We start from the raw sequence: 25,698 nt of genomic DNA, 5'->3' as shown, positions 1-25,698 counted from the left end.
GCACGCAGAACAGCACATCTGCATTTTCTGGCCTGGGATAGTTTATTTCATTACTACATCCGTTTGGGGGGAATCGAGAGAGTGAATCTGCTCCTCAGGGGATGAAATCCAACGAAACGCTTGCGCCAGAGTTGTTCTCTGTTCAGCGTGCAAACTACATAACGCTCAAACCTTCTAATTGAGAGCTGACTTCGGTTCTCTTCAATATTAAGGCAATTTATGCAGATTTGTTCAATAATATGTTTTAATTTTATGGTGTGAGAGTGAGAAAGTAATCTTCAGGGAAAAAAGAGGCGGCGTTCAGTAAAATCCAAGGACGTGTAGCTCCCCTGTTATTTAAGGAGCGCTGCGAGGACCCAGCGAGGGGCCGTCAAGCCTCGGTGCCGGTGCTTCCTGCAGAGCTGGGGGACCGTCCAGGGGATGATTCAGACCATCTGAACTGAGGACTTAGCTTCCTCCCGGCTCTGTCAGGAGCCCAGCTTCCTAATGTAAGCACTGCGTTTAGATGCTTTAGAGGAAGCATGAATTTTTCTGCTGTTTCCAGACTGACGGCTTGTGTCTGAAACTGGTGGATTTACACATGTCGTAAATCACTGTAGCTCAGTATCAGGTTTGATTCTGGATGATGATTCGTAGTGTGGACTGATCAGTTTACCACTAAGCCTAAATTTATTGTTGGGCTTATAATGCATGCACATAAGAGGAAATCCTGGCAGCCTTGAAGCTAAGGACAAAATTTGCCTTGACCTAATGGACTGTGTCCGTGGTGTGTGAATTATGGGGCTTTAATGAATGCTTCAGTTCCACAGAGATGAATCGAATATCCTGTTGACTTCAGGGGGCTTGCGGCGCTAGAAAATATTCACTCACTTTTCTCTCCTAACGTCCCTCAGTAGCTGCTGTCTGATTTGCTTTCTCTCTTTCATAGCTTAGCAACTTCAGTGTGCCATCCCATGCGCTTCCTACCGCTTTCAGTTTCTCAAGCACCGAGGATGCTTTGTGTCAGTCAAATCTCTCTTAGAAGAGAGGTTTGCATTTCTTCTGTGCCAAGTTCTTCCATTAAATCTGTTTTCATCTAAGCTATTATGCTCCTATCTCTTTGTTTTCCTGCATATCTATCTAGTGTATGAGATGTGACTGTAACTTTGATTTCAGTGTCTTGACACACAAATTTTTATCTTGCATCTTTGTGAAACAGGTATAGTTACATTTCCCTACACTTGTTCTTTCTTGTTCTGTTGATTTTTAATGAGCAGCTACCAGTGAAGAATCGAAAACAAATGTATCTTCTGTAGAAATACCTTCTCAGATGGGATTGATTGCCATTGCAGTCAAAGGAAATTATTCCTGTGATGTATTGGCATAAATCAGGATCCGAAGATTTTTATGATCTATCACTTATATAATAGTGATAGATGGAGTCAAAACTAATGTTTGATATGGTAAGGCCTAATCCTTTGTATGACAGCTCTCCTTCTGCTTTGTGTTCTTTTCTAGACATTTCACTGGCAAAAAATTATTGACAAACCAAAACAAGCTCAAGAATGAAGAGCCAAAAGGTGAGAGAAGAAAGAAGAAGAAATTTAGTCCCTAATAATGAGTTGAGATGAAAATACTTATGGATTCAGTGATGATGACAGGATGATATGCCTATAGCCTACAGATCTCTCTGGCATGCAACAGTGTTAGCTAGAATTCAGAAGTATAGCTTAAAAAAAAAGGGGGGGCATCTTGGTAAACTACCTCGCAGGAAGGAGGATTTATTGATTCTTCCATATAAATGGACAAAAGCATTGTATATATATTAAATATATACTAAAGAAAATATAGAAACAAGTGAGGGATTAGAAGACCTAAAAAACTCCTTTCTGTCACAGAATTGAATTCTCCTTGTTTTAATTAAGCATTATATAATATAATTCATAAAATCTTTGTGCCTTTATTTCAAAGTCATTTAGTATAAACAGTCTGTGTGAAGTTCTGACCCCATTAAAGTCAGTGGCAAAACTCCTGCTGACTTCAATAGGGTTAGGATTTCACCCTCTATAATATTTTGCTTTTTTTCTAATTTTCAAAAGTAAACGCTTAAACACTGAAAACAGTCTAAGCACAAAACAAAACAAAAAAGATCTATTTTTAATGGATAAGCAAAGTGTGGTGCATAGTTCTGAGTTACTGCTCTGGAAATTTGCCTCATGAAAAGATGTACATTCTTTGTGGGTACATATATGCCTTTGAATTAATGAAAATGGCAAATGTCTCTTGAGTAACTCATTTGAACTGAGCAGCTGCCTTCATTGCTTGCAAGGTTTCTACACTGCCAGGTAGCACATCCATCTAGTAGGAGTGGACCGGCAGAACAGAACAGGACTGAGGATCAGATGGCCATATTTCAGGGGGAGATCAGTTACTCTGGATAAGCTCTAGTGGTCCTGTAGACTGAATGTGCCCATTAGCATTTGGAGTACGTGCAACAGCTTAGTTTCATCCAAGAGAAATCCAGTTTGTACCCTCCAAGGTTGTTCTTGGATGCGAACCAAAGCATAGAAAGTGCTTGAAAAGAACACCCCTGATCCAGACTATGCAATATACCTGTGTGTGAACGCTAGTGTAAACTCACCCGTTTTGCCCTGAAGAAGTATTTTCTGGTAGGATTTCTTTACTTCTGTGTTATCTTCTTTTCTCATGTCTTCAAATTACTGTTATCTGCTCTGTGAAATCTCTTCTTTGCCACTGCTGTGTTATTCCACTGCTGGTTTTTCCTCAAACCATTTGTTTTAGTGCCTGGTCCTTTATTACAGGGCAAAAAAGGAGGCATTTGTTTGTACCATGTGGCAGAAGATGCATGAACTTTTTCATCACTGTTGATCATGCAAACAAGTATTTTCAGTGTGTACATTAGTCTTCTCTCTTCCTGTTATTAGAAAAGTATGTAGTTCCATTTGCACATGTTCACAAATTTGGGGGGATGAACATCACTGTTAATGTGTACCAGAATGTGGTTAGATATAGATGAGGCTTACTGACAAAATATCACCAATTTGCAGACTTAAGTCTTGCTAGCACTTGTTGAGGACTAGGTTTTGTTTTAATGATAGAAAAGGTGGACGGCTTTGCTAGGTAAACAGATATGAATGAAAGAGAGCTGAGAACTGTACTGGACATCTGTTAAAATTTATATGGTTTGAATCTAAACGTGAGCACAACACAGAGGAAAAAAAGTGGATTTGTAATAAATTTTATTGGTGATAAGGAAAGAGAAGAAGATAAAATGAAGGAAAACAATATGCTTTGCATGTATAAAAGCAAAGCTGCAAGAGCAGATGATCAATGAATATAAAAGCCACTTGAGGAAGGATCTGCTGCTGAGAGAGAAGTTAAGCAGATGAACTTCTGCTTAACTGACCCCAATATCTCAAGCATGAAGACTGACAGGAGAGCCATAATCTTGGAGTTTTTCCTGACTCTCTCTCTCCTTTCCAAGCTCGTGTTGTCTTCTGTCCTTCCCACAAACTGCGAGTTAGTAAACTAAGTATTATCTCACTCAAGGGAGAAGAAGTCTGAGACTATCTAAAATGAAGAAGAGAAGGGCCTGAATGAATGAACAGTGATGAGCTGAAGGCACAGTACTTGCAGATGAGTTTAACAGTTGGGCTACTTAACAGTGTAGACATGTATTTATGGTACTGCACCTAAAGGCATGATCACCTGGGGGTTTAATGGGGTTTTACTAATGGAAGCTTGCAGTGACAATAAGTTGGCCTGGATCAAGTATTTCTCTTGCAGGTAATACAGACTGTCACAGGTAACTCACTAGAATGATAACAAGCTTGTTAATTGGAAAGAAAGTTCAGAATACGGTGAGGTGCTGAAGGCACAGCTCTACCATCTGCCCTTTCCAGGGTATAGCCCACATGTTTTCTAGTACCTGAGTGTGCTCCAGCTAAAAGCCAGGAAGCAGCTATTAGTTTAGCATTATAACTAAAATTAATATGGGATGAGGATAAACAATACACTGGGGGACTCATTATTTGTCTTCCAGATGTAGGGGGTGAAGAAAGTATGGATGTAACTGTGTGCCTTGTAATACTCATATTTTGATGGCCACGATCCAGGCCCTGACTAATAATTTTGAAATGCTGAGGACAGAAGTTAACCTGGTGTCTAGAGCCAGGACCCTGCTAGGGAACCCCTGATTAGCGCACACAGGGCGAAAAGCAAGGGAAGCGCTGAAACTTGAAACCAGGCCAAGAGCATAAAACCCACAGGGCTTGTGGCTATTGCAGGTAATAACAAAGGGACTGTGTCCATGTGAGGGTAGAAGAGACAGTCCAAGGAAGGATAAATCAAGACACTAGAAGACTGGGAAAGCAGATTGAAGGGACTGGCAGGAGAGGGTTCTGCTGCATGTTTTAGTAATGACTTAGGGACAGCACGGTGGCTGAGTAATGGATCTGCGCTGAGACTTGCTGTTACAGGCTCCTTGGTCGTTGCTGCAGGGGAACGTGCAGAAGAATGATGGCCGGTGCAAATGGAAGCCCTGGAAAGCCATAAGTGCGTTTTCAGAAACCTAATGGGTAAGAACAAAAAACTGGCAAACACTGTTGGGAGTTTATTTTGTGTCTTTATCGAAGGAAGTTTCCCAGGCTTCCAAAATGTTGTGCTCTTCTCAAAACTTTCTAAATTTTCATCATGTATCTTTCTTTTTTAACTTATAAGCAACTGAACATAAAGCAAAGATCTATCCAACAATCTGTCAAACTCTGCTGGGGGGGGGAGGGGACAAAAGCTCTGTAGCATTCTAATTATCTTTGACTTTACCCCACATAGCTCTAAAAAATAGGTTATTTTAAAGTTTCTATAGTAGAAGTATATGTGGATGAGTGCATCCCTGGCACAACTGAGATCATCTGCTGGGTTGCTATAATTATGTTACAAGGATTATCTGTATCTTGGTGTAATTATTCGTTTTAAATGCTTCTGAGCATTGAAGTTTGGGACAAATGGAAATCTGTGTTGTCTTCTGTTTTCTCAGGTTATAAGAAAGTAATTATTGTAGCTGTACTTCCCAAGTAGTAAAGAGAAACTTTAGAAGTAGAAGCAGCTGATTAGGCCGTGAATGAAGACTGTGCTAGTGTAGACATCTGTCCCATTTAAGTCAAATGCCTGATAACAGTGTTTCTACTTGTTGACGCCATGGTACTTTCTGTTAGAATTCAGCTTGAGAAAATATCTCCTCACTGTCAAATGCCCTTAGAGAGGAAGTTTCCCTGCTTTTCTTCTTGCAGAGATTTTGCTGTTGGCATTATTTATGAGACACCAACCAGAGCCAGGCCCAATATCCTCGACAGTGTACAAATGATACAGTAAGAGACAATTTCCCCGCCTTGAAGAGAGATTATATAAATAGACAAAATGGAAAGGAAAGGGGACGGGGTAGAACATAGCAATCAATGTTGTGATGATAAATGACATGTTAATTCTACATTTTTGGCAGGGGAATATTACTGCGGGGATTAGAAAGAAGGAAAAGAGGAGGTTTGTGGGAAGCAGAGCAGGCGAGGAGAAGAAGATAAGAAGGGCAGATGTGGAGTAGAGCAGAGGTGAAGGGACTTTGAGATGAGACTGGAACAAGCTTGGATCAAGCAGCCAATTGTCAAGGGCAGCTGAAGTCGAGTCAGAATCGAGAAAAATCTTTTTGGTATCGGCAGTCCCTGTTTTAGTTTTTTGTACAGCTGCTCTGCTGGCTTCAGTGTCTGGCTGTTGCCTCCTTGCAGTTTCTTTTCCAGAGCTTGTGGGGCCAAAGCCAGAGAAGAAATCCTCTGCGGGGTCCCGCATTGCCTCGGCAGCGGGTCGCCCGGCTCTGGCGTGCGCGGGCAGGGAAAGGGCTGGCTGCATCTGCGCCACTTACGCTGCCGTTCGCCAGGCCGGCAGCCCTGGAGGAGCTGTTCTGATAGCTCGAGCACCTTGCTCTTAAGCAGGTGGAAGTGCCTTGCTCTTGAGAAATGGTGTAGCACGGCATGGAGGATCTATGAGCATCCAGAAAGGAAGTGGACTGTACGTCTGTTAATGACACAACAGGTACGAATGTCACAACAGCAGCGTAACTGCTACAACAGTCACAAGAAGAATTTATTTAACGAAAACTGTTGAAAAGTTTAACGAAAAGGACAAGGGAGAACAAAAAGCTAAGAGGTCAGCTCCCCTGGAACGCTCACATCTGATGCGTCCTCGGACGTTTCAGTCAAACGGCAGATCAAAAGTCCCGGACGTTTCAGGACTAAGCACTTCTGCATGCATATCCCCAGCTGAAGTGTTTTGTCTCTGCCAAACACTTATTGTGTAGAAAAGAAGACAGGGAAGTTTATTTTTCTAGAATTGTAATTTCAAACAGATTGTTACAGTCATCTTAATGTGATCTCATTCAGATTCAAGATCAGTTTACTTTATCGGAAAAAGTAGAGAAGTCTAGTCCTTGATATTTCATATGCAACTTCTGATTCACTTAAATGTTTAAAATTTTTTTAGTAAGAGCAAAATACAGATATTATTAGATTCTTATATCTGTATTCTTAGGTTCTAGCAAAGAACATGCCTTTCCTGAAAACTTCTAAATACTGTAGAAATCCTCCATGTTGTCTAGCGTATTCCAGAATTTTAAAAATATATTAAAGTGGCCATCATTCCCTTCACTCCCTTCAGCAGCCAGAACCGATTCCAAAATAATGTTTCACACTTTGTGTCATTACAGATTTTTGAAACTTTTTTTTGATTTTCCTAGGATAGATAAATTTGAAAAAGACAGTGTCGTATGTTCTAACAGGTGACACTCTCACAAGTATTACTGTACTTTTGTGTTAGGAAGATGATGTCAATCTTTGACAACATTCAAATCTGTTGAAAGTTGTATTAATGATTTAGGAACATGGTCCTTAAGACCTCTCCTTGGAGAAGGAAATAATGAGAGAATAATGGTTTTTAATGGAAGTGAATAGAAAAGGAAAGTGATTTCTTGTTTTTATTCGGTGGGAAGAGTGGTATAGGATAATATAAATGATGGTATGGCTGATTGAAAAACAACCAAAAGTCAATTCTACATGATATTCTTATCCCAAGAGGTAGGAAAATTGCCTCAGGAAATGAAATGAACTATATGTGCCCATCTGTATGTGTCTAGTATTTTTAGGATTATTCTGAAGAAGGGTGAAAGTAATAGCCATATGGCATGGCTGCGGGCAGTAAGGGACACTTCCAAATAAACGCCATGGCGAATCCCTGACCTCACAGTCCTCTGATAGAGGGATCTGCTTAGGAGACCTAAAAATGGAAAGTTCTGTAAACTCAAGAGTACGTAAAGGATAATATACAAGAGTTTAGTCTCCTGTTACTGCCCAAGCATGGCTTGGTCCTATGTTTGTCTCAGAGCTCTGGCCTCTGTCAGCAGATACGAGGAAAGGACAACAGCCTGAAGGCAGATGCAGTCTGACTTACTTGAGGAAATACCTGAAAGGTCCTTCCACCATGAGTTCACAGGTCACGAAGCTAAACCTCCCCTCCCTTTCCACCTGAAAATCAACCAAACACCAAGAGAAAAGCTGTTCTGAGGCAAAGTAACTTGCCAAAAACTAAGAATAAAGCAAATTCAAGTAGAAAGATCCAAAAAGCTTATCCTAAGCAGAAATCTTGCCCTGTAAAGGAAAGAAATGAAGTGGTAATTCTGCGAGACTTCACTATTTGTAGCGGGCTGGTGTTCAGTAGCACCAGAGCAAGTGGTGCCATTAGGAGGGAGAGAGGAGAGCTGCTGTTTCTACAGACCAAAAGCTAAATGGTCATGTGCAAAAGATGTGTCTGTCTGATTTCCCAGTTTATGCTCCAAAGCAGTATCAAATTCACTGAATTTATGGGTGGCAAGTATTGGCTTCTTTGAGACCTCAGTGTATTTATTATAATTTAATGAGTTCCCATATTACAAAACGTACTTGTATCAATTTCTGTTTCTTGTGGCTCTTAATAACCATACAGGTCAGCCTGGCTTGAAGGGCACCAAATAGGTGTCATGGCATGGATTAATAGCTGTCACGGTGCAGGTTAGTAACGACCTGTGTGCCCAGAACTGAGACCCCTCTGCATTTGACGTGGTTGCAGTTGCCTCTGACTGGTGAGACACGTGCGTGGTTTCTGCTAAACGTTGCAAGCGTTCGCTCCTTATCCCTCAGGAGAAGGCAACGGGTCTGCTGGACCAAATGTCTCAGCATATTCATCACATCTCTTTGTGGGCGGCGTTGCTTTGGCTGTTACTGAAATCGCTCTGCTTTTCCAAGCGGGACACGTTGCGCTCCGGAGCACCGAACGGGGGTTTCGGTAAGCGTCGGCGCGCAAGGCCGCTTCGCTGCGCAGGGCGGCAGCTCGGTGCGCGCCTTGCCCTCGGTGAGCTGTGCCACCTCGCTGGGCGCAACGCAGCTTGGGCAGCAGGCTGTGGTCGGGGGGCAAGGCGGCACGCCGGTGCGCGACCAGCTCCTTGGAGAGCCTACCTGTCCGGAGGAGGGGAAGAACCCGCCTCTCCAGCTCTTTTCCACCTTGGGCCTCGTTAGAACAAAACGAGGATTGCCAGTTGGACCAGAGTTGATCTGTGCTGGGAACGCTACTTCTCTGGGAGTAGATCCAAGACCACCAACCACCGTGCGCGCAGAGCGTTTTACCATCACATCATCAGAACGAGCTGGAGGCCGCTTGTTCGCGGCTGGCCTCGGACCAGGGTGCTTCAGGTGAAAGTTCAGGGATTTTTAAACTAGCTTGACAAAATGCCCTATTCTTTCCCACTTCCTAATTAATGGGGCTGTCTAGACCCTTTCCCCAATCAACTCCTCCACCTTCTTAGCTGGCCAAAGCCTGCACCTGTCCTCACTCCCTTCTCGCAGGCTGTTTTTAATTCACAGCCCTGCGGGTCTCCCTTCCACAGGCCCGGGCTGGGGTTGCTGCATTTTCCAGGCAATGGATTAAAAAATGAGATTGTAAAATGATTCCAGCATATGACTGTCACGCATCATTTATTTAACAAAAAAAAAAAAAGAAAGAAAGAAAGAAAAAAAAAGCTGACTGGAAGCTCCATCTACTGCTTGTTTGCCTTGTCTATCTAGGAAATGGAATTTAAATTACTGCATCGCTTTAGGAATGGCTTGTAATCCCAGTATACTGAAATCACCAGTTTTTCATGGGGTGGGAACAGCAGATAATAAGAATTTCTGCAGTAAGTACGATGTCAAGTGTGATGGCAAGATGCACTTTGAAGTATTATTGTTATGGGTGGGAACATACAGCCACAGAAATAGCAGGTCTACCTTTGTGGGGGAAGATGCTGAAGGCCTGTCATCAGCTTGCTTGCATTTGTGGGGTGCTTTCCTACGAGGATACTCACAGCTTGATTCATATTCTCACTGACAAGAAGGAAAAACTTTCCAGAGCCTGTAACAGGCTCACTTTTACAAAGAATATGAGATTTTTCACTTTTGCTTTAGCACAATATTTTCTTAGCCTCTTCTTGATTTGCAAACTCCTAAAAAATTTTGCTGGGAAACTGCTGACCCTTCTGTTACAAATTTCAGCTTGCTGACAACAGGCTTGGGCTTTTTCACTTTTGCCAACCGCTGAGCAGAGCTCTCCAAGCACGGGGGTTTCATGGACCACGAGTTGAAGCTGTTATAGTGTGAGGCAGGGTGGAGCTGTGTTCTCATTTTGTTTTAAGAATTAACGTTAGCAGAATGATCCTGTCTGATGCTTGTGTTTCCAGTTATGTATGGTAGTAAAAACAGTAAAGATAATAGAGCTCTGGCTGTGAATTAGGTTGCCGTTGTGCTCAGAGCTGTGCCAATGCCAAGCAGAAAGTCAGGAGGCCTCAGAGAATTATTTTCTCAAAATATCTTGTCTAGATGACTAATTTTGTCAAGACGTCTAACTTTCAGATAGCTCAAATTAGCTGAAAGGAATCCTGGGCCAGGTCTCCTCTTTAACTAAATCCCTCATCAAGTACCTCTGCATTTGTGAAGCATTAAAAATAACATCTTTTAAAATGTAGTAAAGATTCAGATTCCTAGAGATACCCAAAACTGCTATTTCAAGAGGGAATGTATTTTCTGCTTCTTGTACCAGATACAAGAAGACGAGTTACACTCCATTTCCCATTGCCAAAGTTGCTTCTATAAATGTTGAGGTTGCAAGTTGTATGTTTGTTTGTTTTTTGAGGGGGGAAGATAAAGAAGACGCAGCACAGAGAATTAACATTTTTAGTAGAAAATATATTTTTATCTAAAGGTGACAAAACATACAATTTGACAATCAAAAATATCTTCTATTGCCAAATGGAAACAGTGAAAGAAAAAAAATTAAAAAATCTTTTGCACAGGTTCTCTCTGATAAGTCTAAACTACAGTGTTTATCTGAGTGTCTCCAGAAATGCTAATTTAAATGTCAGCAATGTTGATATGAGTTTTTAACTGTTAATCACTTTAGCATTTAACATGCATGTCCCAAAACCCCAAACCATCTCACTGATTTCCCTAGAGGCCCAAAGCCTCAAATATCCTCAGTACAGCTGTCAAAAAGCTTCTGCCACCTCTCTTCAGCTATTCTTTAATGCTAATATGTGCTTTCAGCAAAAAATACCGTGGCACAAACACTGTTGAGAAGATTGAAAAGTGAGTGGTTTACAATGTAAAATACCTTGACGAGGAGAAAATAGTGGGTACTAGATATCTCTTACATCTGGCAGAGAAAAATCCAGATAAAAATCAATGGGAAAAGCCAGATGTATTTAAATGAAGAATACGGCATCTCCTCCGTCTTCTCTGGGTGACTTCAAATTGAGATGACTTTGAGGAAAATATTATTTGAGCTCATGCACAAGGTGTGCTTTAGTAAAATGTTTATTACTTTTTAAAATGCATAACTGGGTGAAATATAGCAGCGTACCACACACAGGAGTAACCTGATGACCTAATGTTTTGTCACGACATGAATATCTCTTAAGTTCTTCTATTAGGTTACCTTTTCTCAGCCTCTCATTATTTTACAGCACTTCATCATCATCTTCACAATAATTTTCTTTCTAAAACAGCTAGGGGACATCCTCCCCAAGCCCAAATGTCTTCACCATGAATCTTTTTTCCTGCTGCTGTTTTCCACTTCTATTGTATTCTTTCTTTTGATCTCTGAATTCTTCCCAACTCTGTAGTGTTTTCTAGTTTCGCTTTTATATTTTAGGAGAGGAGGACGTTCGGCAGTGTTACAGGAGGTCTGTGCCTCAGCTGCTCCCGCTGACTTCTATAGGACCTTCTGTCTGTTGGATCTTCAGTAAATCAGGCTCCATGTATCCAAAGTGTTTGCATTTCAGACAGGTATTTTACGAAATATTCAGACTGTATTGAACCGAACAGGAATTTTAACATTTATCTCAACCTATTCCAAAATTCATCGCACATTCCCGTGACAGTTGGGCTACTTAATTTGTCAGTGATCAATGGGTAATAGAAACAACTAACCAGTACTGCTTTCTACTACATTTTCTGCAATTACTTTGATTAAAATTCCTGAAAGATTTGAAAATTCTAGCAGGATGAATTACTAAAAATGGGAGGGAGGGCAAAAAAAGTGACTTGGTAGCTAATCTATGTTAGATTTGAACAGCTGGATGAAAAACATGTTCCTGTGTTGTTTCTAGGACATGTAAAATTACTGTGACAACTCTCGCATTTTCCAGCTGAGGATCACAGTAAATATGGGATTGGTCAAGTGTAAGAGAACCTCTTTGCTCAGAGAGAGGAAGAGAACACAAGAGAAGATGACAGTCCTTAAAGGTAAGGAGCGATTTAAATAATTCATGTTTTATGAATGTTTGCATGCAAAACAGGATTTTTTCACGTGAGCAGCTTCCTGTTTGCTTATTCAAAGTGGTTCACCAATGGTGATAATGACCCTCAGTACAGAAGCTGTATGACCACAAGCTCAGATTTATGGTCCTGTGGTGGGAACTGTGCATTTCGAGCTACTTATTTTTAAGAAATAATTAGCATTAAACTTCAGAGGGAAATTTTCTGTGATTTTTTTTTTCTGCTTTTTGAAGTTGCACAGCTCTGTGCATTGTGTAATGTGATACATAATTGCAGTCATTTAATGATACTTTTCTACAAGAGGCTTTGGTAAGTGAATCTCAAAATGTTTGAAGACTGGTATTTGGATAAACGGAGAATTCTGGATTCTGCTCTGAAGTGACTGAACCTTTGAGTATAGCTTTTGAGTTATGGATTTCTTGAAAACAGTCTCTGTAATGGGAATTACTGATCTAAGATTCTGCTCATTGTCAGGCTGGAAATGCTATGAGGACTGTATTTGGCATTTCCACGTCTGACTATGCTAGAACTGAAAGTCCAGAGGTGCAGAAAAAAGAAAAATAATCTGACAAATCCATCGGTTGTGGTACACTGAGGTCCTACTGGGCTCTGTGGTAGCAGAGGGAAGGCCTTAAATTTTCTGCATATATGCACTGTGGAAATAGGTGGGATAGGGCACAGTTTAGTCTTCACAATTTTATGCTAAAAACATTTAATAGTTAAAAACATTTAATAGTTATTTATAGTTATCCTGACATATGTCTAATGGAGATCATTTTTGACTTGCAGACTATTGCTCATATAAACACTGATCTCCGCACTGCTTAGAAGGATAAACAGCACTGGCTTCCAAGCAGTTCTAAAATTTTAATAGCTTAATCCAACAGTGCTTCAAATTTAACGTGATACTGACACTTAACAGTGTGCTGCGCTGAGAAAGGCAGTATCACCCTCTTCTGAACACATCTCCATAGACCAGACGATCTTTAAGAGCACGTACACGCAGACTTTTTTTTACCATCCATAGTTCTGAGGAGTCATTGCTATAAACAACCGTAACTGCTCACAGAGTGGGACAGAGAGGGGTCACCAGATCATTCCGAGGGGGATTTTTGTAAAGCTTTGTGCAGTTATTGGATTCATTAACATGGTGCAATCCAAAATACTTGGCAAGTTGCTTCTAGAACCACATTATTCATTATTTGATATATAGGTATACATATGTATATTTTACTTTCCATTAAGGAAAAAAAACAGTATTTGTGAGCTCTAGGCTTACAACTATATTGAATTATTGGACGATCAATAGTTGATTTAAAAAAAAAAAAGGTTCACAAACTAGCTGTTGTTTAAAAATCTCTTATCAATATTCACTCAATAGTTTGCATAAATAATAACACGTATTCTCAGAACAGGAGCAGTTTATAAGGAATAGAAAACAGGAATGCATGTGCAATCAGACAGGTTTGCTTTCCTGATTTGCTGACTACTGTTTGACCAACTTTGGTAAGAGCAGTGGAGAATTACAGTATGAGCTCTGCCAAGGATGCAAAGACTAAGATTTGTGTCAGAAAGTCTTTTTGTGTTATTTATGTGTTCCTTCCTACTCTATTTTTAAATAGCTTTTTTCCTGGGGGAAAAAAAAAAAAAAAGGAAAAAATGTCTATGCTTTTTAAAATATTGATTTCCTTGAAACGATTATTTCCTCTGCTTCAGGAAGCCACCTCTAAATCAACTTGCAAGCCAGGGCTGTAAAAAAAAAAACAGAGTTTTTTGGCAACAGACCTTTGTAAATAAGCAATTGACACTTATGCTATAACCACAAGCAGTTCCAAAAAAAACAGGGAGCTGCCAAAATAAGTAAGTTTGCAGTGCTGCATCCCATGCTGTGTATCCATCGTGGTCAGTCAGATCGGTGGCGATCAGAATGCTGGCCCTGGGGCCAGCTGGAGCGCTGCACCAGCCACCCCGGCTGCTTCGCTTCTGCCCTTCGCCGCCATCTCCCAGGAGGACGCTTAGTCCTGGGCGACTGCTCGCTCTGGCGCTGTTGGCTGAGCGGCGCTTCTGGGGGGGTCGGTGATAGCTCCGGGCACCCTGAGCTTGGGGCATGCAGAGAGCCGTACTGATGTGTGTGCGCACACACGCCCAGCGAGAGCGCGCTGTAAGGTGCGCGCGGTTGTCGGGCCGTAGGCTTTACACCGCTCTTCGGTTTTTGCGTGGCCGGCCGCGGGCGGCCCGGCCTCCCCCTTTCGGGTGAGCGCGATGGTTGGGAATGGCACGACCGCGGGCTCCCTGGCTCGGGCTCGGCGGTCAGGTGCGGTATGGCAAGAAAAGACCGCGGGGTTTCACACCACCATCTCGGTCCTTTGTAGATAAGTTTTGCAGTAGAGCATTTCCCCCCCCACCCTTTCCCCTCTCCCCTGTTTCAAGCTTCTTTTTCTCTGCTTGCTGCTTAACGCCTGCACTTAAGCAGCTCCGCAGCAGAAGGGCCACAGCAGGCGTTTGCCCCATTTCAGCAACAGTCACACTGAGGCTGGAGGCAGAACCACTGACCACAAGGTAGGAGCGAGCGAAGGCTCTGTCGGCCTGTTAAACCTGCTGTTAGGCAGTAAGGTACCTGAGCAGAAGGTTTCTGTTAACTCAGTTTTACGTTAAGTAAGTGACATCTAATGACTTAAATGAGGGCACACAGACTGCCAGACTAACTCTGGTCTTTTGTCTACTGCAGATTCTGGAAGAAGATGTCAGACTGATGAACCAGGTAAGAAACTGTAACTTTTTTTATTAGTATGATTTAGAAACAAATTAAAATAGTTTTATTAATGAAGGCTCTGTGTGGAGTGAAACCGTGTCCAAAGCAAGAATAACTGTATTCACTTTTCATGGGACTACTGGTGAGGTGGTTTCTTTTTCATTGTGGACAGTTATTTTCACAACACTTGGCTAGGATTTTTATTTTTTAACGCAATCTTTTCTTCTACATAATTCTCTTAGAGATCAGATAATTCTCTTTGGAGGTTAGAGGCTAGTTTTCAAGACTCCTGAAAGCCATGTAGTCATCTAGCCCAGAGAGCCGGCTTAAGAGTATTTGCTGCACAAGTTTCTGCTGCCTTTCACCTTGTGCATATCTTATTATTTTGAAAAATTCATTTTTAAAATGGCTTACCTAAAAGGGAAGAAAACTTGATGAAGAACACACACAGATTTGCTTTGATAAATGTAACTTTTCAATTGGAGGTAAGGATACAGGCCTGTAAAGCTAAAGTAAAGAGAGCTGATCTGTTGGTGACAAGGAACAGGTTAGGGACACCTCTTCTCACCCCCCCCCCCCCCCCCCGGGTTTCTGCTCAAGAAGGGTCATAGTTTTTGCATTGAGACAAAGAGCAGGAAAGACAGAAAATGCAGTAGATGATAGTCAGGATTCCAGTGAACTGGGTTTTAGGAGTCTGGTACGGGGTGTAGGTTGTTGGAAGTATAGTTGCACAAGTAAGGGCACGGATCTATTTTAATTGCTCTCATTAAAAATGTTTAAAATCATAAATACTGTAGAAAGATAGCAAACAAATAGGACAAAGGAAATAGTAGAGTAATAGATATATATCCATATATACTGTAAATCAAATATATGCTGTTATGGAGTAGAAAGCTACTACTTTTGTGAAAGGTGATAAGTATTTCCAAAGAGGTGTTGCATTGCTGGAGGCTATTGTAGGTTAATAGCAAGAGTATTTTAATTGCTTAGCAATCGTCTCTTTAGTACTTCTGCAATGACAGCAAATTTCTGAAATGTCCTGAGCCAAAAATCACTTATTCCTTTGATGAATGAAACAGTGAGTAAAAGCAGTTATCTCCAAACTTAGCTGTTCTTTACCTTCAGATATTCACAAACTAATGTATATTTCTTCAATATATTAACTGGATGGTGTCTATACAATCAGAATTCAGCCTTGTGAACTGCTTGCATGCTATTCAATTCAGCTACGTTGCTTGGTATTTGTGGTGCGTAAAGAGTTGTCTGTGTGTATAGGTTTTTTTCTCCTGGATTAAATCTCTGAAGACTTTGGCAGGCTTAAGCCCTGCTGAAGTCATTGAGAGCTGAAGCACTTGCAAATTTATTACTGTATCATGTAAAAGTGTTATAGTTTAGTTTTCAAAAGACTACACACCAGATGCTGTAAATAACAGTAGCAAAACCTTTTCATTTTGTACAAATGCTTGTGCTAAGGGGGGGACCGTTCCCTTCTCCAACTGTGCATCTGGTTGAGCAAAGGCTTCCCAGAGAGAAGCAACAAACACACTGAGACCATCGCTCAGTAACCACAGATACTGTTTTGCAATATTCGTTGAGATCTTCATGGGTTTTATTGGGATCAGAACTTGGCTGTTTTTATTAGCACTTTTTAGTGGCCATAGTTTAGTTGTGTCATATGGATTCAGAGCTGAACTTTGTAGGAAGTAATCTGCCACTTCAGAATCGCTAGTTTTGTGTCTTGTAACAATGCATTTGTATGCTGCAACATATAACAAAATGCCATGCAATTTAAATATCATCTTTGCCCAGTGTTGTATATCAGTATCCAGGGAATGTGTCCAAATTCCTTTCTTAAGTAAGTAAGTTTCTGGATTGAACATTAAGCATCCAGATGCATTATTTTCAAAACTTACTTACTTACTTGTGAAAGCTTAGATGTAAATTCCCCCAAGAGATGCATAGAGATGCATAAGTAAGTTGCCACTTACTTAAGTCACCTTTGTAGAAATGACACATTGAGATTTTGAGATTTTACTAAAACTCAGCTTACAGAGTTCTTTGAAACATAAGTAAGTAAGTAGGATCATATGCTTTTTCTTGTACAGCTAAAGTATTTTTTTTTCTTTCCATATATGTGCATATCCTTCCAGGAAAAACTTACTTCTAAGTAGCAGGTAAGAAATATGGGTAAAATATTTAAGGAGGAATAGGAAAGGACATTTAATATAGTTAATCTTATTATACATTTTTCTACATTAAAGTCAACAGGCTGCAAATATATTCTGCTACAAAGCTTTTTGTAAGAAATAACATCTCTATAAGAAAATACATCTTGTTAAACATTTCCTGTAAATAAATTATCCCAAATAACTAAGCTCTGTGAGAGGAAGAGGCAGGTAGGTTGAGGCTAGGAAGAGATAAAAATTGCAGAGAGCCCATTTCTGTCTCCCCTTCCCCTCCCCAGCCTGCTCACGCTGGGTATCATTTACTTGCACACAGAGTCACGATGAAGGCTCCTCTGCTGAGTACGTGCTCTGTCAATGTAAGTAATAGCACTTGCAGAATTGACTCCTGTGTGTGCTTTTTTTTTTTAATTATTATTATTTAAGAATCTTCAGTTATGCCATTTCTGAGCCTTATTCTTGCTCGAGTTAAGCAGGAAAAGCTCCTCAGAAATAACCAGAGTTGCACTGATAGGACTGTGAGATTAAGGTCTGACTGAGACCATTAAAGAAGGAACACAGGACCCTGTCTGAGCAGTCCCTTTAAAACAGTAAAAACTAACTCCAACAGGGAAAAAAAGCTTATGAATTTCTCTTGTTTAGACACTCACAAAAGGTAAAGCCAGTATAGCTCAGGTCTGCATTGTACTTAGGAAATCTGAGTCAGCTGGTATATATAACTTACGGTTTTAAACAACCATATGGTTGATGGGAGACATGTATTATCAGTAGGAAAAGGTGTCTTAGGTATGAGTGATATGGCCTTTAAACTACATACGGCTGTACTCAGCTTACTCAGAACTGATTAAACAGAAAAGTCTCTTGTATTACAAAATATGAAAATGGGTAATTATAAATGGGTAATTACAGCTTAGCAGGAGGCCAGCTATAGAATCAGACTTCTTTAAAGAAATATCAATCTTTTTACCAATGTCTATACAAAGGAATATTTGCAAATATGTAAAGTGAAAAAAATTATAAAAGAAAGACCTGTGTGAGAAGTCAAAGGATGGAAACTGTCCCTTTTTCTCTTTTTTCTTTTTTTTTTCTTAAATCAGTACATGAATGATGTAGATTCGTTAGCTGTTTCGCAGTCACTGTAACTCCATAATTCCTGGCAGAATTGCCCAGTCTGAGAAGAGATCAAGTTCAGGCTGAATACATGCGGGAGGCTGGTACACTGCGACATCACAGGATGTTTACACCACGTTGTTTGTGGTTGCACCACCTTCTTGCACACATTTCTGCAGGAGAGGTGGTGCTCACAAGAGCCAACGCCTCTTTCTTTGCTTCCTGTACAGGACAAATCCATTTATGCTTCTGTGAAGTGCAATCATATTTAGCACTGTCAACGAATGCTAGCCCATGGCTACTATTAGAAGGTAAAACTTTTGCGTTCGTAGCAATACAGTCTAAGCCCCCCAACGGGTGCCTACATCACCTGTTATAAGAGCAACGGTGGTACCACTTTATAGCTCTTCAAGTACTTCTTCAGCACTCCACTCTCTCTTTTGGAAATATCTATAATGCAAGTATGTTTTGACAAAGAAAGTATATTTAGGACTAATGAGCCTGTATATAATTCTGGATTCAGCATGCATGTATTTGCTTCATCTGTTCAAGCCAATGTATGCTAGCAGTAAACCAAGACAAATACAAGCGATTAAGTAAGTGTCATACTATGACATTGAACTACATAAAGCATTTCAGTTTACCCATATATATATAGGAGACAAAACCCTGTTTAAATGCTTCTGATTGATTAGAGAAACTGCTCTCTTGAAATCAGGAGATGGCAACTTTTCACCTCTTCCATGAGGGCCTGCAAAATTTAGCACTCTTGTCCTGCAGGAATGTTCTCTTACTGAAGCGTCAGCCCTGAATAACAAGGGTGTGTGGACATTCACAGTAGCTTTATTTCCATCTCTCACACCTGAAACGTGTAATATTTTAGTAACCAATAATGTGTTGACAGACAAGTCTTCCTGGCAAGCACTGTTTCATTTGGGAGTACAACATAGCAATGTATACAATTTATTGTGCAGTCATTACCATGCTGGAAACCCACTGTAGCCCTAACGCTAAACCCCTGAAACATCATGGGACAATATGGCAAGGTGAGTGGCACCAATTTCCATGGTACCTGTTTGCATACTAGCATTTCCCACAAACTGCTGACATTATTTACAGAAGAGCTACATAATGGGAAAACTTCAGCTGCACTTGTGTTTACCACAGGCTCAAAAGGAAATGCATTTGTTGTGACTTCTACTCCTACCTAATTGTTACTTTAGCATTGTTTTAATTTGCAGTCCTCGTTTCCCACCATGCTGTAATGCCTTAAACACATAAAACCACAGTCGCTTAATAACATCTTCCCAATCCTCATTCAGATTTTTTGACACACGTGAAGTCTTGATTTAGAAGAGGAGGTTGCATCCTTCCATACTTTGCAAGACAGCCCTTTAGCACAGTCACATCGTTGGAAAATCTCCAGTCCATGGGAGCCTTTCTTGCGCTGTTTGGTGCATACCTCTCCCTGATGCAATACAGGCTTGCAAATTTTGGTCCAGAAATGGCGAGCACAGCAGTGTCCCTCAATACAATCTGATGACCGTAGGCAGGGGTCTCCTTCATGTCCTAAAAAGAGCAACCAAACTATTTTAGTTCATGAGTAAGAGTGAAAGCACAGATTCAGTGCAAAGAGATGCAAATGAAGCTCAGAAAAAAGGGAGATGACGTACCCATCTGTAGCTATTTTAAGGATGTAAACTCAATGGAAGAGATGAATTTAGGAAGGTTCAAGAGGGTAATTTATAAGACCTGTCATAAGACTTGATAAGGAGCATTTCAATTACAGGTTTGTATGTAAAATGACAAGTGCTTAACTACATGATTGCTACAAGAGGAAGATGGGTGTAATTTTGCACAACTGAAAACTAAATTTTCATTCCAATTCTGATACAGAAAAGCGAGCAAACACTAGTTCAAGCAGAGGAGTTGTTGGCAGATGTTACACCAGTTTTGAGGCATGCTCTGAATTCTCAAGACAGATTCATGAGTCCAGCCATTCACAACCTCTCTAAGTTCCCTTGAATTTATTATTTAACTGTATTTCTGGTTTGCGTTGCTGTATTTCAGCTTCATAATATGAAGGAACAAAGCACTATACTGCAAATGCGATCTTACCTTTTATGTGCGGCAGCTTGGACTGTGGCCTCCCTAAATTTTGCCATCCCAAATCCTTGCTGCTGTAATGACCATTCTTCTTGTTGCGTGGCCCTTCTAGAGCAGGGATGTGAGGCGTAAGGATGCTTTCAGTTACCGGTATGCAAATACCTGCAAGGAAGAATCAGTCAGTCATAGATTTGAACAAGAGGAAAAGCAGCTGAAAGACGCAGTCAGATGAGGATGGGGACCGTGAAAGTGTGAGGGTGCTGGAATCAGCCCTCAGGACGTCTCATTTCTAATTACAGCTCAGTTGCTGATCCCAGACACCTAACTGCACTATAACTGCACTTCTGCTCAGATGCCCTGTCGTGCTGCCGTTGTGGTCTAAGCAGCTGGAGACTGCCTCTGAGATGTTTCACTCCAGTCTCCACATGAGACTTCTTTACATGAGAATACCAACAGTAACGTTATAAACCATCAAGGAGTGATTTTAGTAGTTCAAGGATTCATTAAGTCTCTTTTGCTTCTTCTGGGTTCTCTGCAGTCTATCCACAGATCAAACAATACTTAATCTAGTGCTTGAAAAGATACTGTGATTTCAGTTAAGGACCATCAGATGCATCCCAGTCCCAGCAGAAGAGGAAGAAGAAGGTGATACATGTGCCTTAGACGGTAACACTATTAAAAAAATGAAGTGGGGAAATGTGTTAAAGATGCATAAGAAAACACTCCCTACAGTGCAAGATACTGGAGTAGTTTAAACCATAACTTAATGTCTTCAGGCACGGGATTACTTTAGGGAGAAAAGGGAGAGGGAGGGAGGAACAAAGGAGATTCAACAGCCTTTTGCCTGGCATGGCTTTCAGATTTTGACTTCTGTGGCACTGTTGCAGCTCTTTCTTTCCTTTTCCCCTCTTTTCTCTCCTCACCTTTCCTCCCCTGCTATCCCATGCCAAGCATGGTACCCTCCAATCCTGTGTTAATACAACCATGAATCCATTCAGTCTATTTTACTATCAAATGGTTTGTATTTCTGTTTGGCTAGGTCAGCATACAGCTCCCTATTTTCACCTACATAGGTACATCCGATCTAAAATGGAGTCACAGATTACACTGGTTTCCTATGCAGTTTTGAAAACCAGGCTTTATCTTCTTCTAGGAGTATAAGATTATCCAGAATCTTTTCTAATCCAAGGAAAAGTGCAAGGCCAGGTGACACATATAGCTAATATTGTTTTCAGTATTTGAACAGTTTTTCTCTTGGTTTAGAAAAGGAAGTACGGTCACCCAGAAAGAAATACTTTTGCTAAGAACACACAGAGAAATAGAACTACTGCGTAGCTATACATATATGCTGTATATTGCCGCATATCTAGTGAAAAGTAGATATTATTAAATTGCTCATTTTATGGAGGGAAAACATGAAAAGGCTGGTGTACCGTTGTTGCAGCGACTCCCAGGGCAGCACATGCCATCTCTGTGGCACCGCTTCTTCTTCCTCCTGCATATCATGCACGCAGATGCTGCTTGATGAGGACTGTGACAGTATCGCCCAACTTCACACTCTTTGTCGTTGGTGCAAGGATAGGCCTAGCGGGTGAAAGGAGAGGGTTACAGTGAAGCATGCCTTTGTGCACATACTTCCAAGAAACCAAACAAAGAAAACCTACAGCTGAGATACCATTCCCTGAGGCCAGGGGACACAGGTAAAGGTGTCTCACAGCGCTTCAGAGCTGACAGGTCGGTAACTGGAGCCACTTCTGATGCCATAGAGCAGCCCCTTGGCTCAAGTTGCTGGCAGTGCTGTATCAGCCTAAAGAATCAGGGAGACGGCTACAACCAGCTCTTTCTTTGCCTTAAACATATTTTGGCTCAAGAGAACTTGTATTTTGGGGGGCTCCAAGATACACAGGCCTCTGGTTCACAGACAAGAGCTTGAAAGTATGAAGTGAAGAAGAAATGGAGGCAGAAAGTTTCAGTCCATAAAAGTCCTGAACACACGCTGCAGTAGGTAGTATTTAAATTTGGGTCCAAACTTCAGGCAGGCATTTTTCTTTGAGAGTTGTCTAACATATTGATGGATAGCAAGTTCTGGTCATATAGTGAACATTTATTTATACCTTACTGTAACAAGCTCCTTTGCAATTACACCACTCCCTTCTGGCCCACACCAGTTGGACTCTTTGAAAGCAAACAAACATCACTGATCAGCATTTCCCTTGAATAACCTTCACCTCACTTACAGCATATTTAGCTCCCTGCAAGCAAAGAGACACATGTACAGTTCTCCTGTAGTAATTAAACTCAGCATGACCTTACAGGAAAACCAACTTAAAAAAAAAAAAAAAAGAAAGAAAAAAAAGGGGGGGGGGAGGCATTGAGTGAAAACACTTTACTCTCCCCTCTAAGGAGAGAGAAAGAGGAGTTCATTTTTAAATACAAAAAGACATGATAGTTTGAAGCAACATAATGACACCACCACATTCCAGGATCCTTTTGCTGACTTTCACACAGTTAGAGCTATGTTCCCTGTCTGCATCTAATTTTAGTGCCTATTAAATTCATCATAGATTTTTTCCATTCATCAAAATTATACTTGAGGAATTTGTTTAGATAAAAAGATGAAAATTTGGAGCACTTTCTGGAAAATGATGTTTACACTTTCTCAACTAATTATATCCAGCAATTTTAATGAATCGAAGCATTGCTTTTGCTGTTTTCAAAGCAATTTTTACAATTATTTGCTTACCACAGACAAAAAGCTCAATGGACTGATTTTCAATTTAGAATGATTGCTATTTTAATATCTTCAAATCAAGCCTTGATTATGTTGTTCTCAGAAAGGAAACACAGTTGAGAAGTTGTTGTGGAAAATGTTGTTTTAGACGAAGAACTTGTTTTTCTGCCATTCTGTTGAGAATTGCAGAAGAAGCAAGAGAGCTGCTAATAAAAACAAGCAAGTTTCTCTACTGCCTTTAGTGGCTCTAGAACCATGCTATTTTCCACACAATTTCATCAACTTTTTACTTTGTCAAAGGTCAGTTTAAAGTAGGAAAGGTACTGGCTGGGTAGGTCCACAGTGCTGCTGCTCAGTTACTTCTGAGTAAGTGTCTTTGAAGAATGATTCCCTAGTGCAGCTGTCTGGAGAAACTTGATACATGTAAAGAGCTTTCTTTCTTAAACATAAACATTTTATCTCAACTTCATTCTCAATCGTGAAAGGGAGCCAGATCTTTTACGTAGGAGCAGTAATTAGAGGAAAATGCAAACACTCACCTGTGTGGTACTCTTAAGGAATAAGTATATTCTGGCACATCAGAACTAGATAAGCTGCTCTCCCTCAACCTCATCACTGCTTTCACTCATTCTTTACAGCAGGAAATAAAATACCAAGTTACAAAATATGATACAATTATAAAGGGTAAGTTTTCCCTGACTTAAATGGGACCTCACTCAGCTAGGTACCTTACAACAGAGAAAAGGACTTTAAATAGACCTGTACATATTTATGCTGAGTTTGGAAAATTCTAACACTGCTAGGAAGGAGAAATGCAAATAAAAATCAGATGAACTAGCTAAAACCTGGAGCTGAAGGAATTTTAGGCCCTTGTCTATCATCAAGACCTTCTCAACCACATCTTTTTTCCAATGTAGTATATACCTGCAACTCATCAGAAGAAGCCTACTTGCAGTTTTCTTCCAGTTTTGCAAATAGCCTTTTTTTCCTTAAAAAAAAAAAAAAAAAAAAGAGTTCTCTGATCCTGAATGGTGCGAATGAATACTCTTGCATATCATATGTTGTGTCCATTTATTTTTGTTTTTTAGGCTGAGTGATATTTAAAAGATATACATCTATTCGCCAGCTATTTGGCAGCTCTCACCTGTCTTTACAAATGGTGAAAAGACTTTTTGACATTAAAAATAACCAAGGGAAGCAACATAACTCAGCCTATGTTCCTACTCTAGAGCCCCATCCCAAACAGAGATTACGCTTTTGAAATGCAAAAAAAGCCAAAACATTCAGCTACCTCAGACAAATGACTGTGGTACATCCACGAACCAGTTTGTCTTGCTCAGACAAGAACTGGCAAGTCAATCTGAAACCCCAAAAGACCACAGGTGCCAGCCAGTTACATGAAAAGCCTCTTGTGAATACCTGATGCCATCAGTTGCCTTGATCTTTCTTCTAAAACCACCATCTACCTGATCCCCCAGTTATCAGTTACAGGTAGTTTGAAGCAAAAATGTGTGTGTATCCTTCTATCTGTCTCCAAATCACAAGATATTCATTGGAACAACTCCTGCCTCCAACAAATTAATTTTATCTCTGCACACTATTCAGTATTAAAACAGAAGGGGAAAAAAAAAAAAAAAAAGGTTAGCATGTACCTAGCTTCAACTAACAGAAGGGAGAAAAATGAGTACGTAATGTCCTGATGTCAGCAGTAGCTGAACCAAACCATATATACATATTTTAAAATACAGAAAAAAAGAAGACATGTATAATAATGTACAATATCCACATAGTTAGTAAGGCTAGACTGTGTTTTCTAGCGATTGCCTATGCATGACTTAAGGTGTTTGGAACCTCCTGCACCACGGAGCACCTAAAACACAGTCTTCACATTTAGAGAACTGCAGAGAACGTTTCCTACATACACCATAGAGCTGTTCCACACCGTACTAGCTAACTCTGCCAGGGAAAAGCAGGAGGAGCAACGGGCATTTTTAGCTAAGCTGTGCGAGCACTCATCCAGCACACGCGGTCTGAGGCACCAGTTCATTTGCTCCGATGGTCTTTGTTACAGTCGCCTGCACCTAAGCCGTCACGGTGGGACACAGAGCAGCATCAGTGCTAGCGGAGCCCCAGGCTGATCTGGTGTGCCCTCCCCTCCTTGCTTTTGCCCCTAGAAGAGGCCTCTCTCTGGCGGGTTTGCCAGAGTGCCGGGCTGGCCATTTAGCTCGGTGCAGTGACCTTTGGAAGCACGCTAGGAAGCGAGCGCTGGTCTGTTCCTCGCCCTCAGCTAAGAGCAGCTACTTCTCCTGCCTCTTCCCTCGCATCCCAACCATTTGTTCAGAGGAATTGCTGGTTTTACGTTCTCCGTTAGGACTCTCTCTCTTTACATAAAAGATTAATCTATGGCCCTACAAAAGCTGAGGATAAGGGATACCCTCACGCAGAGGCCTCCCAGAATTATTATACTTTGCACAGAACTGCAGGAGATGAAGCAGCTGCCTGGGGCTGCCTTGCACTAGTTCCTGTAACTACTGGGCACCAACAGTCTCTTCAGCTTATATCCTAGTCTCCAGTGCTCCAGAAGAAGGATGGCAACAGCAAAAAGTGACCCAAGTGCCATCAGGGCTGCACTTACTTACTAAGTGAACTGTTTCACTGCTCTCTAGCTTACAAACACATTTCTTATTGCAAACTGAAACTACAAAAAACAAACAAACAAACAAAAAAAAAAAAAAACACAAGAGAGGAAGAAAGTACACATATTCCCCTAAATAACTCATAGCTAGGTAGTAGGAACAAGTGGCCAAGATGAAGAAAATCTTCATTTGATTCTTATCTCAGACTTGATTAGGAGTGGGCAGTTAGGGTTGTCTCACAGCCTGTGAGTAAGCACTCTTACCTAAAAGCCCGTTATCAGAGGTAAAAAGACCAGAG

General features: G+C 40.9%; 1 protein-coding gene and 1 long non-coding RNA gene across 2 annotated transcripts in view; one reads left to right on the top strand and one right to left on the bottom strand.

The window, feature by feature from the left end:
- The first annotated feature begins 4,496 nt into the window (after nt 1–4,496).
- Nucleotides 4,497–25,698, top strand: part of LOC134140053 (uncharacterized) — a 31,587-nt gene continuing 10,385 nt past the window's right edge. The window contains exons 1-5 of the long non-coding RNA XR_009958322.1: nt 4,497–4,577; nt 11,257–11,390; nt 11,714–11,849; nt 14,611–14,643; nt 16,785–16,808. This is a non-coding gene — a long non-coding RNA (uncharacterized LOC134140053). The remainder of the gene's footprint in view (nt 4,578–11,256; nt 11,391–11,713; nt 11,850–14,610; nt 14,644–16,784; nt 16,809–25,698) is intronic.
- DKK2 (dickkopf WNT signaling pathway inhibitor 2) overlaps nt 16,707–25,698 on the bottom strand; it is a 39,618-nt gene continuing 30,626 nt past the window's right edge. Inside the window, exons 2-4 of the mRNA XM_062574903.1 lie at nt 21,467–21,617; nt 20,046–20,195; nt 16,707–19,496 (exon numbers count right to left, since the gene is read on the bottom strand). Coding sequence (XP_062430887.1) covers nt 19,246–19,496; nt 20,046–20,195; nt 21,467–21,617 — 552 coding nt within the window. The 3' untranslated portion in view covers nt 16,707–19,245. The remainder of the gene's footprint in view (nt 19,497–20,045; nt 20,196–21,466; nt 21,618–25,698) is intronic.

The sequence above is a fragment of the Rhea pennata genome, chromosome 4, assembly GCF_028389875.1.
Source record: "Rhea pennata isolate bPtePen1 chromosome 4, bPtePen1.pri, whole genome shotgun sequence".
Lineage (NCBI taxonomy): Eukaryota > Metazoa > Chordata > Aves > Rheiformes > Rheidae > Rhea > Rhea pennata.
This window is presented reverse-complemented; position numbering and strand designations above follow the sequence as displayed.